The sequence below is a fragment of the Dunckerocampus dactyliophorus genome, chromosome 19 (assembly GCF_027744805.1).
Source record: "Dunckerocampus dactyliophorus isolate RoL2022-P2 chromosome 19, RoL_Ddac_1.1, whole genome shotgun sequence".
Lineage (NCBI taxonomy): Eukaryota > Metazoa > Chordata > Actinopteri > Syngnathiformes > Syngnathidae > Dunckerocampus > Dunckerocampus dactyliophorus.
This window is the reverse complement of record NC_072837.1, coordinates 3,415,167-3,432,733: the sequence shown is the minus strand read 5'-3', so window position 1 is coordinate 3,432,733 and position 17,567 is coordinate 3,415,167. Positions and strand designations below refer to the sequence as shown.

General features: G+C 41.3%; 1 protein-coding gene across 6 annotated transcripts in view; it reads right to left on the bottom strand.

Moving 5' to 3' along the window:
• Positions 1–2,678, bottom strand: part of si:ch211-203k16.3 (DBH-like monooxygenase protein 2 homolog) — a 34,555-nt gene extending 31,877 nt beyond the window's left edge. For 4 of the 6 annotated variants that reach the window (XM_054761114.1, XM_054761115.1, XM_054761117.1 and 1 more), the window contains exons 1-3: positions 2,242–2,378; positions 1,956–2,180; positions 259–474 (exon numbers count right to left, since the gene is read on the bottom strand). In XM_054761114.1, the coding sequence (XP_054617089.1) occupies positions 259–474; positions 1,956–2,102 (363 nt within the window). In that variant the 5' untranslated portion in view covers positions 2,103–2,180; positions 2,242–2,378. Of the gene's footprint in view, positions 1–258; positions 475–1,955; positions 2,181–2,241 lie in introns of all 6 variants that reach the window. The other 2 variants (XM_054761113.1, XM_054761112.1) reach the window with 2 other exon arrangements.
• Positions 2,679–17,567: the final 14,889 nt, after the last annotated feature.

Sequence of the window (17,567 nt, the reverse complement as noted above, 5' to 3'; positions counted from 1 at the left end):
GTGGATCATGGCGCATGAGGCGACACGTGGTGGAGGAGGACGCCTAATCCTGTTAAGTTACCAAGGTCAAGGACATGTTAGTAGTAGGTGGGGGGAAGGCAGCCTGGGGACGTTACAGCAATACCACTTTCTGCAATCATAATATGTGTTCTTACAAGCGCTATCCAGCAGGCGGCGCTCATTTTACCACCGTAAAACACATATGTCAGGAGAGGCAGTCCCGCCAACACGCCTCCCACTCCAAACTGGAAGCCTCACCTGCAGCTCGAAGACCTTGAGGCGATGCCGGTGGTTCCTCAGCTCCTCCTGCAGCTCCGAGATGGTCTCCTTCAAGGCCACGATCTGCTGCTTCCTCTCCTCGTTCTCGTGCAGCCAGTAGGACACCTCGTCCGTGCAGCGGAACATGTCGGGGCACCTCTGCTCGTCCAGCTGGGGCAGTGTGGCAACCAGTCGGCACATGCCGTCCTCCAACACCTGCACAAAGACGGGAGAGGGTTGAAGGAGTCGGGTCTCCGACATTCAACCTTGTAGGTTGTGTTTGTTATGTAGTTATGTGATATGCAAGCCTTGTACTGTATATACAGTATATACAGTACAGCCTAGTACTGTATATACAGTATATACAGTACACCACTGTATATACAGTATATACAGTACAGCCTTGTACTGTATATACAGTATATACAGTACAGCCTAGTACTGTATATACAAGTATATACAGTACAGCCTTGTACTGTATATACAGTACAGCCTAGTACTGTATATACAGTATATACAGTACAGCCGAGTACTGTATATACAGTCTATACAGTACAGCCTAGTACTGTATATACTGTATATACAGTACAGCCTAGTACTGTATATACTGTATATGGTGGTAAGCGTGCTGTCTTTATATTTGGCTATTTGCATACTGATTATTGCTACAGTATATGTTTAATAGCCTCACTACTGTATGGATGCAAGAGTGGGAAATGACCAATAGCACACGCCCGACAACGTCTGAGATTTCTCCCGGTCCTGTCATGATAAAAAATTGTGGAGTAAAAAGAATTAAAAAAAAAAAAAAAGATAGAAAAATGCAACTAACAAGGAAAATGTATGAGGGAATGTAGAAAAAAAGAGTAATCATCAGGATTCATTGAAATGACAAAAACTATTAAATGACATGAGAGTGAGAAAAAACACCTCATATGTAAAAGTGATAATACAACAATTCAGAAATGAAAATGATGGAGAATATACTGTACATATAAATGTATATATTTATATTGTGCTGCTGTTTTATTATGACTACATTAGCTTGCATAATAGCAATTCTTATTATTACATTATTATGTATGAATTATTATTAATAACGTTTTATTATTAATTAATTATTGATATAATATTAATAATTTTTATTATTAATTAAAAGTTATTATTACTAAATAAAACTGTTTAAAAGTATTAAAACATAAATGATGATGATTATGGAGCACGTATGTATAAACCTATACTGTATATTATTTGTTATTATTATTCAATTAGTTTGCGTAATAGCTATTCTTATGAATACTTTACTATCTATTAATTATTACAGCATAAAACTGTATTTTTAAATTAAAAAAAGAATGAGTGATGATTATTAATACTTAAAAAGACATTTGTGTTTATTTAAGAAAATGAAACTCTAAAGGGCTTGAATGTCATTTTGAAGTTTTCACTTGGCCTTCTTCATCCTGTGTGCCCAAACAGATTAAAGTGCACTGGCCCTATTAGATAAATTCAATTAAAATAAACCAATTAAAAGAGAACTGCTGCTGGAGCAGCATTACATACACTCTCCGGCCACATCATTAGGCACACAGGCACACAGTTACGTAGCCTGTAATGGGCCGCTATGAAAGAGGAACCTAACGGCGGTAACACATGTGCCTGTCGTCTCCAATGTTGTGTATGAGGGGTGTCGTTACCTGGTTGGTGTACTCTCCACACTGGGCGCCGCCGCCATTGCGCGGCGTGGTGGCGTTGACCTGGTCGGCCGTAGCTCCCGAAAGGAGCACCGTGAAGGCACAGAGAGCCGAGCACACCCCCCAGCGAGGAAGGTTAAGGCCGGACATCGGTGCTGGTTACAGGTGCCCCGTCCTCTTTGCGAGAGATGTGATGGACTTCTGCAGGTGAGGCTCTGCTAGCTCGGCCTACAGCGAGACAGCAATGTCATATTTACCTTCTTGCAGCAAAAGCTAAATGTTCACTGACCTCAGTGGCAGGCGAACTCCAACCCTGTCCCTGGCCCACTTTTGGGTGGGGGCTTGTCTCCATGGTACACCTCTCGTTCTGGTTAGTATCACTCTCCCTCTGTGTGCGGCTTGCTTTGCTTTACTTTCCCGAGACATCTTAGTCCCATAATCCACCCGTAAGAGGATTCAGGGGGAGTGAGAGAGAGGAAGACATACGGAAGTCATGTTCAAATAATGGGAGAACAAGCAAAAACATTCCCAGGCTTTTCATTTCATTGGCTGTTGTACATTCAAATCCTGGACGGGTCCAATGCACTTCCTCTCTTCCTCTCAAGATTTTCCAACCTCTTGCAACTGTGACTTGTAACATATCACACTAAACAAACGTGATTATCCTGAAAGAGACGTGATGATAGCATAAACACACAAACAAAACAGGGAAAATCCATGCATGTTAATTTATTAGCCTTTTATTTCATTTTCATTGTCATTCCCTCTTCGTAAGCAAACATTTGAAGATATTACTGCATTTGGTATAACAAATGAACAGTTGAAATTGTGAGCACTTTAAACCTCTTTAATTAAAATTGTAATCAATAAACTTATTATACAACAGCAAATAAATAAGTTAATGAAAGTATAATTTAATTACATATTATTCCATTTTTAATATGTATTTGATTTGCATCAATATTTTATGATTTATTTAAGTAAATATTATACTTACATACTTATATTTGTACGATTTAAATGATTCAAATGTGTTTTTTTGACAGCAATCATTTGAAAATGTATATACTGTATATATATTATCATATCGGTGCAGTTCTCACTTTCAATGTGAAGCTTTCTAAAGCACTCCTTTAAAGGGTTTTTATGCCTTATACCAGTAGTGAAGTCCATATTTATACCAAGACTGCCTATGAATTAGACAGCATTATAATTCTACAAAACAAACTGAATATGTCATTTTTAAACGGAGTGAGAAGCTCTTCAAGCACTTGCAAGATTCCTTCTCAAGCACTTTAAAGTTATGGTGGTAATTATACAGTATATCTGCACAAATAATCTGTATTCTGTAGTTTAATGTGGTGCTTTCTGTACATATTCCTGTATTTTAAGCCCCCAAGTGAAGCTAGCACCAGGCGCAATAATCCAGCTCCTGTGTTGAGTAGCAGTGTGCTAACAAGGGTCCAGGTGAGTGGGAGTGTGATGGATGCTTATCCTATTATGGCTCCAAGCTGTTCGTTCTGCCTATTCGGCTCTTCCGTGTACTCTCGACTTGCAAAACAACCGTTTAATAGTCCATGAGGCCAAGTGTAGCATGTGTAGCATGGCTGCATGTTGAATAAATACTTCCTGCCCTGGTGTGAATGCAGAATACAGACAGATGTGCAAACTGGCACGTTTGCTGCAGCAGCGGTGCTGAACTTTTTCACACAGCCACATGATGGCACTATAATGCAACTTTAGTACTCTCTGGCGTTGCTGGGAGTGCTTTTAAACCAATGAAAAATGAACTTTTGTGGCACATATTCGGCATCATAAACAACGCCACATTCTTAATAGGTCTACTGTACTGTTGTGCTCCCGTATGTCACTTTTCCTGACTGCCTTTTTGCAATTCTCGCCCCTCCTGCAGTGCCCATGTTTGGTCTTCTGGGGGCGGAGCCACATTCATTCCCGCGCCTGCCTTCTTAATACCACAGACGTAGAAGGATCTTACGACGGAGTATTAGGGCCACATTGAAAAAGAAAAATCTACGATTTCGAGAATAAAGTTGGAGATTTACGAGAAGGTCAAAGGTCACATAGCTGTCTCAGGCAATGCCTGTTACGACGAAGTATTCAAATAATAAAGTCGTAAATTTCCGAAAATAAAGTCATGAGTGTACAAGGAATGAAACTCATAATATTAATAAAGTCCTACATTAACGACAAAGAACTCGTAACTTTATGTTATAGGCATTGCCTGAGGCAGCTATGAAAAGGGAAAACTTCTGTGACCTTTGGCCTTGGGCATGTGGAGGAGGCGAGGTAAGGAAGGGCTAGCCATGCTAATCTGAATGCTAAATGTTCAACTGCTCTGTTTTGTGCTACGTTATAAATAAAAGCTTGCCTGACGCTTCCTTCCTGTAGAACTATGCTCCATTTCTCCTCTGACACGTAATATTACCTAATATTCGCCTAAATTTACTTTATTCTCATAATATTACGACTTTATTCTCGTAAATGTACAACATTATTCTCGTAAATTTACGACTTTTTTTCTCGTACATTTACAACTTTATTCTCGTAAATGTACAACATTATTCTCGTAAATTTATAACTTTTTTTCTCGTACATTTACAACTTTATTCTCGAAGTATCTGGGGGGTTTCAATGTGGCCCTATTACTCCGTCGTATGATCTACAAATTTGTGGTTTATCCATGAATATTCCAAGTGCATTCTAAAAATTCTGAATGCCTTCTGACTGCATTCTCAATATTTCAACAGCATTGCAGATATTCTGATTGCATTCAAGAAACAGAAACGCAGCCAGCTGCTGCAGAGACGTCATTACGGCGCGTCGCCTTAATCACATCACTTCGCATGCCAAGGAAAAAAGGAGCCAAGTCAACTCCACCAGCGGCCTCCAGCGTGGATCGTGCAGGAACCCAAGAAGCCCGCTGAAACGTCACTCACCACTTACGTCGTGCCGCCAGGGAAAAATAGGAGCCAAGCCCCACCACCGGCCGCCGCCAAATCACGTCATGCCACCAAGGAAAACAGGAGCCAAGATTACGAATCCTCTCCCTAATGTGGCGGAAACTCTGCAACTTTGGTTCTGCTTAGTGTGACGGGGCCTAAGCCATGCAGCCACTGTACTGTTCCTCGTCCTCGTCCACGTTCTCTTTGCTTGTTGCTCCAGTTTTCTATGTCTTATTAGTCCCTTAATTCTTCCTTGTTGTCTGTTGTGAGTAGTAGTAGTATTTTGTGTTGTTCCTGTGCCTAGTACTTCTTCAGTTAGTGCTTGTTTTGTTGTATTTTTCTCTCAACGAGCAGCCTGGCCTCGCCCTCCTTTTATTTGTACGTTTTCTTTTTGTACTTTTGTAGAAGACGGATGGATGGATGGGTTTAATCGGTCATATCATTCGGTTAAACCGCATCGTAACACCGACTTCCAATTTAATGAACATAATGTACTTTTTCCACTCAACCAAACATTAGCTTTTTAGCTCCAGGAAAAAGGAAATTCTGTGCAACTTTTGGGCCCTTTGACTGGGATTTCGTTGGCCGCTGTAGTCTTTCCGGCAGGAAAATGTACGACGACAACAACTTGTAGACCAGTAAAAATGGCTGACATCACGTTTTCCATGATGCCATTTTTACTGGTGTCATAAAATTGTAACAGCCTTCAGAAGCCCCATGCAAGCATGGAGTCATCACTATTGAGATGAATGCTAAGATGTTATCTTTCCACCGTCAAAACGTGATTGCTCATTCCGTGACCATGCCCATTAAAAGCCACACCCTCTGCAGTGTGCTTCCATAACGCGGCCAACGCTGATTTGTTCCTCACTAATGATTTGTGTGTAGCTTACTGTGATGTGTTACATCCGCATTCACAGCATGTGCCGTCTCTCCAGCGGCACCGTGAGATCGCTGAATGTTTCATGAATGTGTCTCCTGTTCCTCCCATGACGTCAACTGGTGTTCTGTCGACCGCACTGTCCAGGGCGGCGGACTGCCTGCTCCTTGTGATTATTGAGAGAGGAGGGAACTTACATCACAACACAGGACAGATTTACTGCCAAGTGGGGTGAAAAGAAGGGCATGGCTCGCTAAATGAAATAGTCAGACAGCTACAGAGGTCAAAGCGCTGACAAAAACAAACAACAAAATTGCTAAACGTACAAAAACGTGCGGCAATTATGAACGGAACATGTCGTCTTCAGGTAGACACTATCAAGTGCGTAGCAAGGTTGGTACGAGCCCTGCACACAGTTCTCAGCAGCTCATATTTGTTGTATAATATTTGTGTCCAAACCTTTCCTCCGAGGGCCACTTTGACATGGGAAGAAGTTACATATATTTCAAGGAAAAGCTGCATCTCAGCTTTGTGAGGTGAAAAAGCAGATTATTAATATGAACTTCACTCTTTTTCAGTCTTTTAAACTTTCTTCTGAAATAATGGTGATAAAATGTATTTTGCTAATATTATGACTTGATTTTCATAATATTTGTTACTTTATTCCCATAATTTACAACATTTTCTCCACTCAAATTTTCTAAACTTTACTTTATTTCGTTTGTTTCTCATAATACTACGACTTCAAAACAAAATTCTCTATTTCTTCTTTAATAGTTCAACTCCATGTAACTAAGATGGTGTTATTTTTCCTCGTATTACGAGTAGTTCACTATTATCAAATTGAGACTTTTTCCAGACTTTTTGCTGTAATATTTTGACTTTATTCTCGTAAAATTACACCTGTATTTTCCATTTCTCCATCTACTTAAACTTCCTTGTAAATCTTCTTCTCATAATTAGGACTTTTGACTTTATACCCAGAATATTGTAACTTTTCCCCAACCTAATTTTACAAAATGTACAACTTTATTTTGTTTTGCTTGTTTGTCTTAATATTACAACTTTAAATAAAGCATACTGCTGATTTTTCCTTTTTTTAGCTTTCTAGCAAAATTACATATTTAGAATGTGCCCCGGGTAAATAAATGGCCCCTAGGCCGCACTTTGGACACCCCTGCTTTAAGCACATGTATGTACTAAAAAGCTATGTTTTGGATGCAAAGTGTCCTTGGTGCGCTTTGTTCCTGTCTCATGTTCTCGACATAGAGGGCCGGCTGTGACAATGACGCACGCCTGTCAGTGTTTTGGTCATCAGCTGACAAGTAAATGAATGTATTGTGACTAAATATGCTAAGATAATTCACAGCTATGCGCTATTCACACTGAATTAGCATAGCAGTGCAGGCTGCTAACCCTTTGCAGACAGTCTTGACAGAAAATAACTGCGAACCGCTGCTTGAAAGTATAATAATCCAATCCGTGCGCTGTTTGAATGTAAATAATGTTCACACTGACGTGCATAAATGATTCACTAATGAGCTCAATTAAGTCGTGAAGGCTTGACTGCAATCCAGAACAAAAGTTGTGCAAAGTAACTGACACAACACTGTGAGCGCTGACATCCAGTACCCAGTCATAAATTACATTTTGTCCTGACAGTGCCTTGGTAACCATGGCAACATCCCAGCATGGGCATGAATGGGGGTTAATAAGGGGGGTGTAAGGGGAAAGCACTTCCGATGTGCTCAGATGAGAGTAAAAAAAATATATATATACACAGGGTATATATATATAAAAGAATTGTATATAGCAGGGTGAGAAGGACCTGGAAGTGTACAGGTGAAATATGACACCTTGACAGCAACGGATGCATTTCTCACAATGCAACCCCCCCATGTCCCCCATCCCCCATGAGTGCATCAAAGCCTGCTTGCATCCTCGCTCTTCTGTGTCAATCTCACTTCCTTTTAACTTTGAGCTTTACACGCCCACGTCCTTCAGTAATCACGCTTTCTTTCATTTGCATAGTGAAAAGTGGAATGTGAACGTGTGTAAGACTGTGCGTGTGTGTGTGTGCGTGTGTGTGCGTATTCAGCGTGCCACTATGCAGCCTGACCTCCCGCCAGAATTCCCCCTCCCACTGGAGCTAAGACAATTAGAAGTTTTTATAGTTTTGTTTTTTGTTTTGTTTTTTCCTGCAGCACGAGAACGATCGCCTCACTTAAAAGCTTTAGCGCCCACACATGCGCTCAAACACATTTGGTTTGACGAAGCCTTGATGAACATTTCCAGTTCATACACGCGTAACGCCAACGACAGCAGGGGTGCTTGCCAAGGTGGATCAATGCCCGAATGAACATACATAGACACCTGGGGCATGGATGTTAACGCTGTATGCATCAGTCACCTCGAAGCTGTGGTGATGTATGGTGACGTCATGGGTGGGGGGTGGGTTTCAAACTTCCTCGGGGTGGTCAGGCACCCTCCTTCATCGGTGTTTCGATGACAGGCCCACAGAGGATGAGCTAGGCAGTGAGATCCCGACCTGGGTTCAAACACTGCCCCGCCGGACCGGGCTGTCGCTCAACCTCCCTGTTCCCCCCGCACCACATCTTTGAGGTCAGGGCAGGGAGGGGGAGGTGCTCAGCAAGGTATTGTTAAGGAGAATGTAAAGTTCGACTCGGGACTTTGTCATTTTAAAAGGCTGAAACAGTGTTTGTACCCCTGCCTTAGGGGAAACCAGGAAGTGTTTATTTTGACCTGAATATAAGACTGTATTTTTTCCCCCCTAAAAAAGACCGGTTGTCTTATATTCAATGTCTTATGGGACAATGATTTGAAAGACCTTTCCGAATGATGATGCAGCTCTTGTAGTGGTTCTCATTTGCTTGTGCAGGTGCACCTAATGAGCTTCCAAGCAGCCTTTGTAAAGCTGTCAGACCAAATGCACAGCAAATGGACCCAAAGTGGCCCACTACTAATGACCCATCTACTGAATTAAAAAATGTGCTGCAGGCCTGCTCGCCCAGATGACTCATAGATAACATCAAAGACAAATCCCCAACTATCAGCAGTTTGCATTGTTTGCAAACTACCAAAACAGACATGGGCCATAAGCTACCTGATAATCCTTTTGGCTCTGTGATACGCAGCTATCATCCGTCTTATGAAAAACATGCTGCTGCTTGAACATCTGTGGCCCAAATACGCACAATCTGTTCTCCTGTCACCTGACACAGCCAGAGGATGAGGTTTATGATGATTGGAGGGCTCCAATTAGACAGACTGCAGCATCAGCACATTCTTTTACTTTACGAGGGACGTTGATTAATTAGTGACCTTCGAACCTCTTGTTGTTGATCGATTCAAACAAAAGTGTCAAAGTCAAGGCCTGGGGGCCGGATTCGGCCCACCATATCATTTTATGTGGCCTGGAAAAGCCTGGAAATAATGCATGTCAAAAAGGCACTTTTTATTTTAACATTTTTTCTTTAAAAAAATTGTATATATATACAATTAATTTGTAATATTATATTTTCATTTTATTTGACTTGTTTAAATATATTTGTATAAGTAAAAAAAATCTTTTTAAAATAAAATATCTTTTTAAAAATGAAAAAGAATCTTTCTTGTTTAATGTACTTGTTCTGTCAATTTTGACAGAAATTCATTTTTTTTCATTGTAAAATCCAATTTGAAATAAATTCTATTTACATAGAATTATTGTTATAATAATAGCTTGAATTATTATCATAATAGTTGTACACTGTACTCAAATTCGCTTGGTGTGTTGGTAAAACAACACAAAGTGAAAATGATAACAATGAAATGCGTCCTGATATCATGAGGTGATGATACATGAATACTGCATGGTTTCACAGCTACAGGTGCCCCTCTGAGGGTAACCACAACTGTTTGGGAAGTCCAAACCTTTTCCTAAAATCAAAGAATTCAATGGTACCATTTCAACATTTGTACATTTTTTTTGAACAGGCGAAAAATATAAGAGACGCTGCTGATGGAGAACGTTATGTAACATGATGCAAGGCAATTTTAACAACAGTGAGGGAAGGTTGAAGCTCGCCAAGGCGGCTGGCATACAGATAATAGGTGTTGTCAGTATCTTTTAAATATCTTTCTATCCCCTTCTCTCCCCCCCCAAAATTGATGACACATTGGTCAAGTCTGTCTGAATACAAGGACCTGCAGCCACAGCAGCGCACAAGCAAGACAACACAAACATACTGTAATTAAATCAATATTCCGCAATGCAATTAGGATTATATGTCGGCAAGAAGAGAGAAGGCTAATTGGATTTGTGCAAAGTCTCCACCAACATGCATCTTCCCGAAAGACAGCGCGCATGAAAATATGTCCTCCTTGTGATTGTAAAAGTCAAAAGTGATGTTCACTCTGGTGCACTGAGGTCATACAATGTAGTTTGTTTGGAAAAGATATTACACTCTTCCTATTGCAAATTCTAGTCGTAGCTGTTTACTTATATTGCTTTTTGATCCAGTGTGAGTGTAGTTCCATGTTACATAACATAGTGCATACAGACATTTGTGGCGCCCCCTATGGGTTAAGTTCTTTAAAATACCTGTTAGCATGCGTGTAATAAAGATATCCTCAAAGTTTTATAATCATGAGACAACTCATTGCCACAGCATCACCACCTTCTTTTATGCTTCAAAATGGCCATATTAAAGGACAAAACAGCGATCATTTATTTATTACTTTGTGAAAAAACGCGATAGAGCGAGGCCGCAATGTTCGAACCGCGATGTAGCAAGCGACGGCTGTATGGCACGTGAAACGCAGTGTGTGCATGTCTAGACAAACGTGACTGGTCTGCAGATCTTATGTCTCCCACCAGAGTGAAGAGATTATTACATCCAATATAAATTGCTTTACTTCGCAGTAAAGTGACACCCCCGCCTATCAATATTTCAATGTTGCGTAACAATGGCCACTCTTCCTGCTTTTCACAGAAATGGTCCAAATTCTACAGCGTCTTTTGTATCATTCTGCGTACTCAGCGTGACTCCTGAAAGAGCAGGGGTCGTCTTTTTAGTCACATCAATACACAAGAGTGAGTCAGCCGGGAGGAAATTACTTTTGAAAAGTGCACACGAGGAGCATCACGTGAGAGGTCGTTGACAGTAAAAACTGTAATGCGTGTCTGCTAAAAAGCTGCTATTAGTGCTAATAATTGTGTGTCACATGAAGAGCGCGTACAGATGCAATTTGTTTTGCAGTTAAAGACACATCCCATTTGAAACGCAACAAATGTTAGAATAATGTAGGAACGGACGCTTTCTTCCATCTTGGGAGGAATCTTCACATATTTGCACCCAAGGTTGTCTTCTAAACGAAAGCCGACGCGACACAATTTCTCTGACTCACAGCCTATCTTACCATCAGTTCGTCCTCATCAGAATGAATAGACCAAACGCTCCAACGCAGACAAAAATGAATGACAAACCAGACTGAATAATTGGTCACATGCTAGCATGTTAGAACACTGAACCAGTGTGGCTGTGTTAGGGCAGCAGTAAAAAAAAACTAACAAAAAAAGTACGATTCGGAAAATTTGTAAAGTTACAAGAAAAAAAGTTGTAATTTACAAATCTGAAACAATCAAGAAAAACAATCGCAACCATGTCCACTTGACTTGCAATGCAGTTGCAGCTGAATGTGCAGAATGTGCTCCTACATGGCCTCCATGCAAGTCAGGGCTCCAGAATAACTTTTGTCGTCGGAGCACAGTGGCCCCTAACTTCAAATTTTAGGAGCGCAAGCAGAAAATTTAGGGGAGCACACTTGCAAAGTAAACATTCACATTCCTCTCATTTTCACTGTGTGATTGATAAATACTATTAACTCCAATACCGCCATCTTTTCACACACACCGGCCCGCCTTCTTCTTCCTCTTTACGAGTTCATGACGGTTGGCAAACTAGCTCAGTTGCGCGTTTCTGTCGACTACTGGGCTGAGGTGTGAAGCAGTCAGAAACAAAAAACAAACAAAAATCGGCAAATGAACTGGTAGGGTTGCCAACTTCTGCAAAAACAGTTCAGAGCCAACTTCATAACACACCTCATACGTAATTTGGCAACATTGGTCGCTACATTTAGCGAGTAGGGATGCGCATCAAAAAGTGAAAGACAGGAAGTGTTTCTTGCGTCATGCATTTATTTGCAATTAAATACAAGTGGACAACAAAGGTGAAGTTTGTTTGTCCAGTCACATTTGTTCATTGGACAGTCATTGCTCATTTATAGCAGTTAAATGGTTCCAGACCCAACCACGATAAATTCATTCAAATGAATTAAATTAGGGTTCAAATTAATAAATGGAATATTTTGGTCGTTAATCGTAGAAACCCTGTTTATGACTTTCTAAACACAATCTTTACCAGTAATGTAGACATGAAATAACCCCCTATAGTCACCTTTACACTCTGATTATTCTTTGTTTACAACACATTGCTCAACTGTAATGCACAGGCTACTGGATCACTGCAGAGACGCAAGAGACGGCCATGGCTTTAAACATTAGCAAGCTAGCAAGCTAACTAGTTAGCCGCCAATTTATTTATTGTTTTGTAAACGTAAGAAAGGGTTTAAAACGGAGTGGAAAGAAGGACAACGAAGCCAAAACATACCACTTCCACACTGAATGGGAGGAGAACTTCTTTTCACTATCATGTCGGACATGCCATAGCCAACTCCATGCAGTGTGACGGTACAGTAATCTAATGTTCACCTTTGTCTTTCAATATTGTTTGACTAATAATACACCATAGTCAACCACAAAACAATCATTTGTGAAAAACAGAGTGAGGGAGCGATAATCGAACCGCAATATTGTGAGGGACGACTGTACTTCTCCTAAAATGTTGTCTCATCTCGAGGGTTGGGTGTCTCGTGACACCGCCATTGGACAGTTTTATAGAGCAACTCATTATATTACAGCTCCTCACCAAAATCCACAACGTTTTGTGTGAATCCACTGTGTATTTTTAACCAACAAACGCACAAATGGTAATGAAAACAATGCCTAATAGCGAGTAGCTAGATACTGTAGATAGATATGACTGAGCTTTGACGGTGCAGGGCGCCATGAGATCTAAAAGCCCCCATGCTAGTCGCCTAAGTGATGTGTATCACAATGAGTGTTTGAAGTGATGCTTGAAAGGGCAGCAATAGAAATGTCTGCTCAGTGCTCAGGTGGAACAGTGTGGAATTTCAAGTACCTTCTCCTGCATTATTTCCCACATGAACAGTATGCTTTCATACCCCAAGATGCATTCATTGAGAGTGGAGGACAATGACGGGCTTCAGTGATCTACATCTAATGATCAACACGCTACCTTGACGGCCGTGTGATCCAGCACTTAATGAGCTTCTGGGAAGTTTTGGTTGGAGGGCCTCAAAAGAATAAAGAGAGAGAATAAAACACAACGTCAGAGACGACTTCTATTGTTTTTTTGTAATCGCAACATTTCATAAAACAGCATCCTTGGGCATAAAGCATGTTATGCAAGATGCATAAAATCACTCTCAATAATTATTTATAAAAACGTAAGAAAGACACACTCCTGCTTTCTGATCTTGCTAGGTCGGTCAGGACTTTGCCACAATATAAAATGATGACCGTAAAATGGAAGTTACACTCCACAACTGTAGGCGGAGCTCTCGCAAAAAACATTGTCCCCGAGAACACAATGCGAACATTGCTGGTTTCTTTTTATTTTTCATCTGCACTGACGAATGCAAAACCTTCTTGGATGGTGCATGACACAAGCACGGCAGTATCTCAGTTTTGGTACACCCCGGTTTTTGTAGGATTCCGTTTTTGATTACAATTATTGCATAACACTACCAGTTTAAAGTTTTAGAACACCCCAATTTTCCAGTTGTTTATTGAAATACAAGTTGTTCAAGTCCAATGAATAGCTTGAAATGGTACAAAGGTAAGTGGTGAAGTGTCAGAGGTTAAAAAAAAGGTAAGGTTCCCCACAACTGAAAAATAATGTGTATTTCAGAATCATACAAAAACGCCTGTTTCAGGGGCCACAAAACGGGCCAACAATTTAAAGCTGTTCTGCGAAAATGGAGGTTGATCAAGCCTTGGCAGTTGATGCAACTCGTTCCTACAGGTGTTCCAAGTTCTGGAGTACTTACTACCTCCTCTGTCTGTATAAAACCAGTGCTCGGAACACACTGTGGTGCTATACCCTCGTGAACATCAGCTGATGTGGACTGGTCACCAGCCAATCGCAGGGCACAGAGAGACAAATAAGCATCCACTCTCACATTCATATCTATGGACAACTTGGAGTCGCCAGTTTACCTAACATGCATGTTTTTGGAATGTGGGAGGAAACCGGAGTAATCGGAGAAAACCCACGCACGCACGGGGAGAACATGCAAACTCCACACAGGGATGCCCAACGGAGATTCGAACCCAGATCTTCCCGATCTCCTGACTGTGTGGTCATGCTAACCACTCGGCCACCGTGCGGCCCCTACCCATCAATATGTTTGGAAAAAATCAAATGAAATGCGTTGGTAATTGTGTAATAATATCATGAGGTTATATTCATCCAGCCATCTATCCATTTTCTATGCGGCTTATCCTCACCAGGGTCGCGGCTATGCTGGAGCCTATCCCAGCAGACCTTGGGCAAGAGGCGGGGTACACCCTGGACTGGTCGCCAGCCAGTCACAGAAGTTATAATCATATTTATATTCATATATATTGACAGTTACAAGTGGCCCTCTGAGGGGAGCCATAACTGCGATGTGGCCCTCAATGAAAACGAGCTGGACACCATTTTTCATTGGAAATAAGAGGTATACATTCATAATCAGATTTTCATTTGTTTTTTTGGTTTTTATTTCACAATTGGATTTATTGGAGAATGAGCTCCAAGCAGTTTTTTGTTACATTTTAAATAATTGAAGCTGTTTACACAAAAGCTCAGCAGTTTTAAGTTTTGCATTCTGTTCCCTTACTGCACCAGAAATGAACCAAACACTGACCTTTAAACAGAGGTACGCACCAAATCGTGATTATGGTGCACTGTTACACCCCAAATGGGAATGCATTCATCGTCAAATGTAGACATCTGTTGGAAGTGTGTACGGTATCTATAAAAGAGTTCAATTACGACTGTTCGCCTCTCATGTAAAGAAAGTGAAACCAAAGCAATTCTCCTGGAAATAAAGATCTGCACGGTTGCGGTCATTGTGTCTGAAGGGAATAACATGGCGGGAGTTAAACATGACAGGTCCAATTCACTTCCATGGATTTCCCCAGTCAAGCTCTCAAGTACGTATTGATTGGTCCGTGATTGTCTCTCAGTGCTGTTTGGCACTCTTCAGTAAATACAAAAGCAACAGTGCGACAAAATGAAGTGGGGATGGGCACCTGTACCCTTCAGCGGGCAGAAGAAAGCAGGGAACATTAACAGCAGGGAAAATAACACAATGAGTAAACCTACACATGTGTAAAGATAATGTATGACATGCTGCTGAGGCCCCATGAGAGCATCATTACATTATCTACCCTGCTGTCCTGTGCATACATACTTCATGTAGATGGTCCCATAACTCAGCAATAGCGCTCGTCCTCTCTGTCAGCCATACCCTTGAGCCCCTTCATTTTTCCTCATTAACCCCCCCCGACACAGAGGAGTGCTTGTTGTTGTAAAGGTGACACTGACGTCTCAGTGGGAAGCCAAGCAAGACAGGGACAGAAAATCAATCAAAAAGGCTCTGCGATAGGTCAAAAGCCACTTACACACTGTTCTGTCCAATTTGTCTTATTTAGGAATATTTGGTTAAAACTAAGCATCACATGACTGTACGTGTCTTCATCAACCAGTATGACAATTCTTATGACAATTATGATGCTAAAAATGCACGTCTTTCCAATCCCTGATTCAAATTATGATGACAAATTGACTTGATACCAATGTGACATATACCTGTATATGTTTCAATCACTTCCATGTCCACAGGTGTATAAAATCTGCTTTTACAAACATTTGTGAAAGCAGCTCAGTGAATTCCATCGTGGAACTGTGGTAGGATGCCACCTGTGCAACAAAGCCAGGGGTGAAATGTCCTTGCTCCTAAATATTCCACAGTCAACTGTCAGCTGTAGCGACAAATCGCGCTGGCACTCTGATGGATGAGTCTGGGTTGGCGGTTGCCAAGAGAACGATACCTGTCAAACTGCACTGTGCCAAGTTTAAAGTTTGGTGGATAGGGGATTATGGTGTGGGGTTGTCTTTCAGGAGCTGGGCTTGGCCCTTTCGTTCCAGTGAAAGGAACTCTGAATGCTTCAGCATACCGAGACATTTTGGACAATGCCATGCTCCCAACTTTGTGGGAACAGTTTGGAGCTGGCCCCTTCCTCTTCCAACAGGACCGTACACCAGTGCACAAAGCAAGGTTCATAAAGACATGGATGACAGAGTCTGGTGTGGATGAACTTGACTGGCCTGCACAGAGTCCTGACCTCAACCCGCTAGAACACCTTTGGGACGAATTAGAGCGGAGAGTGAGAGCCTGGCCTTCTCGTCCAACATGAGTGTGTGACCTCACAAAGGCGCTTCTGGAAGAATGGTCAAAAATTCCCATAAACACACTCCTAAACCTCGTGGACAGCCTGACAGGCTCCTGTAAATAGTTCAAGTGGGAAATAAAACTCAAGAAAGTCTACTGGAGTTGAGTTGATACAGCGTCCTCGGCAATCCTTTCATCCTTTCAAGTGCAGGCTGGCTTTAGCCCAAAAAAACTCCACACACACTGCATGGAAAAAGACAGCATTTTCCTGCCATTATGTCTTTGGCGGTAGTAATGGAGGTGGGGCGCCTTGTAAATAAAGGGGATGTAGTACTGTAACATTTCCCACCGTGATGTGTTGAAAGCAGCTCCTAAAATATTTCAAGCCTGTCACCAAAAGCTAGCCTACACATGGATGCACATCTAATGATCTGATCCAGGGTGCCGTGTGGCTGCGTGGAAGTGCACACATACATAGGAATGTAGACTCTATCGGGTCTCGTCTACGTTGCGATAGTTTTGCGGGATCGTTGTCGGAAAGGGGCTTCAATCTCTCGCAAAGTGACTTTAAAAGCAGTCATTTTTCTGCCTTTTTGGTGTTTCCGTTATGTATAAACGGCACCATTCCCGGTAATATTCCACCGTCTGGGGCAGTATGAGAGCTGTTGAAATCAATTGCCACTGGCCTACACATCAGCAGACCTGGTTTCTGTGTAACTTTATTTAAACACATATAAAATATTAGGTAAATAAAATAATGTGGAACAGGCTAAAAACTAAATATCATGATCAGCATCGCATTTCTCATTTTTTCTCAATGAATACTTCCCACATTTGACATCTAACGGTGATTTACTGCTATAGAACCACGCTGACACCATTGATATTCATATTTCCCCTCTTTAATTTACACCCACTACGTTATGGTGACAAGCTTGGTTGTTTTTGCTTTGTCACTATGAGGAGAGGGAGTGAGCGTAGATGAATGAGGGAGCAAATATGAATTCAAATTCTTACAAAGCAAACAAATACTTTATCTCAGATGCCATGTGTTTCGTTTACGTTGACTAAAATCAGGATCTTGTGTGGTCTATATGGAAAAGTTCTCATTTCCCAGCATTATCGATGTTTTGCTATGATAATGCTATGTTTCTCGCAGCGATCGTCCCCGTAATTGAGTGTTTTTAT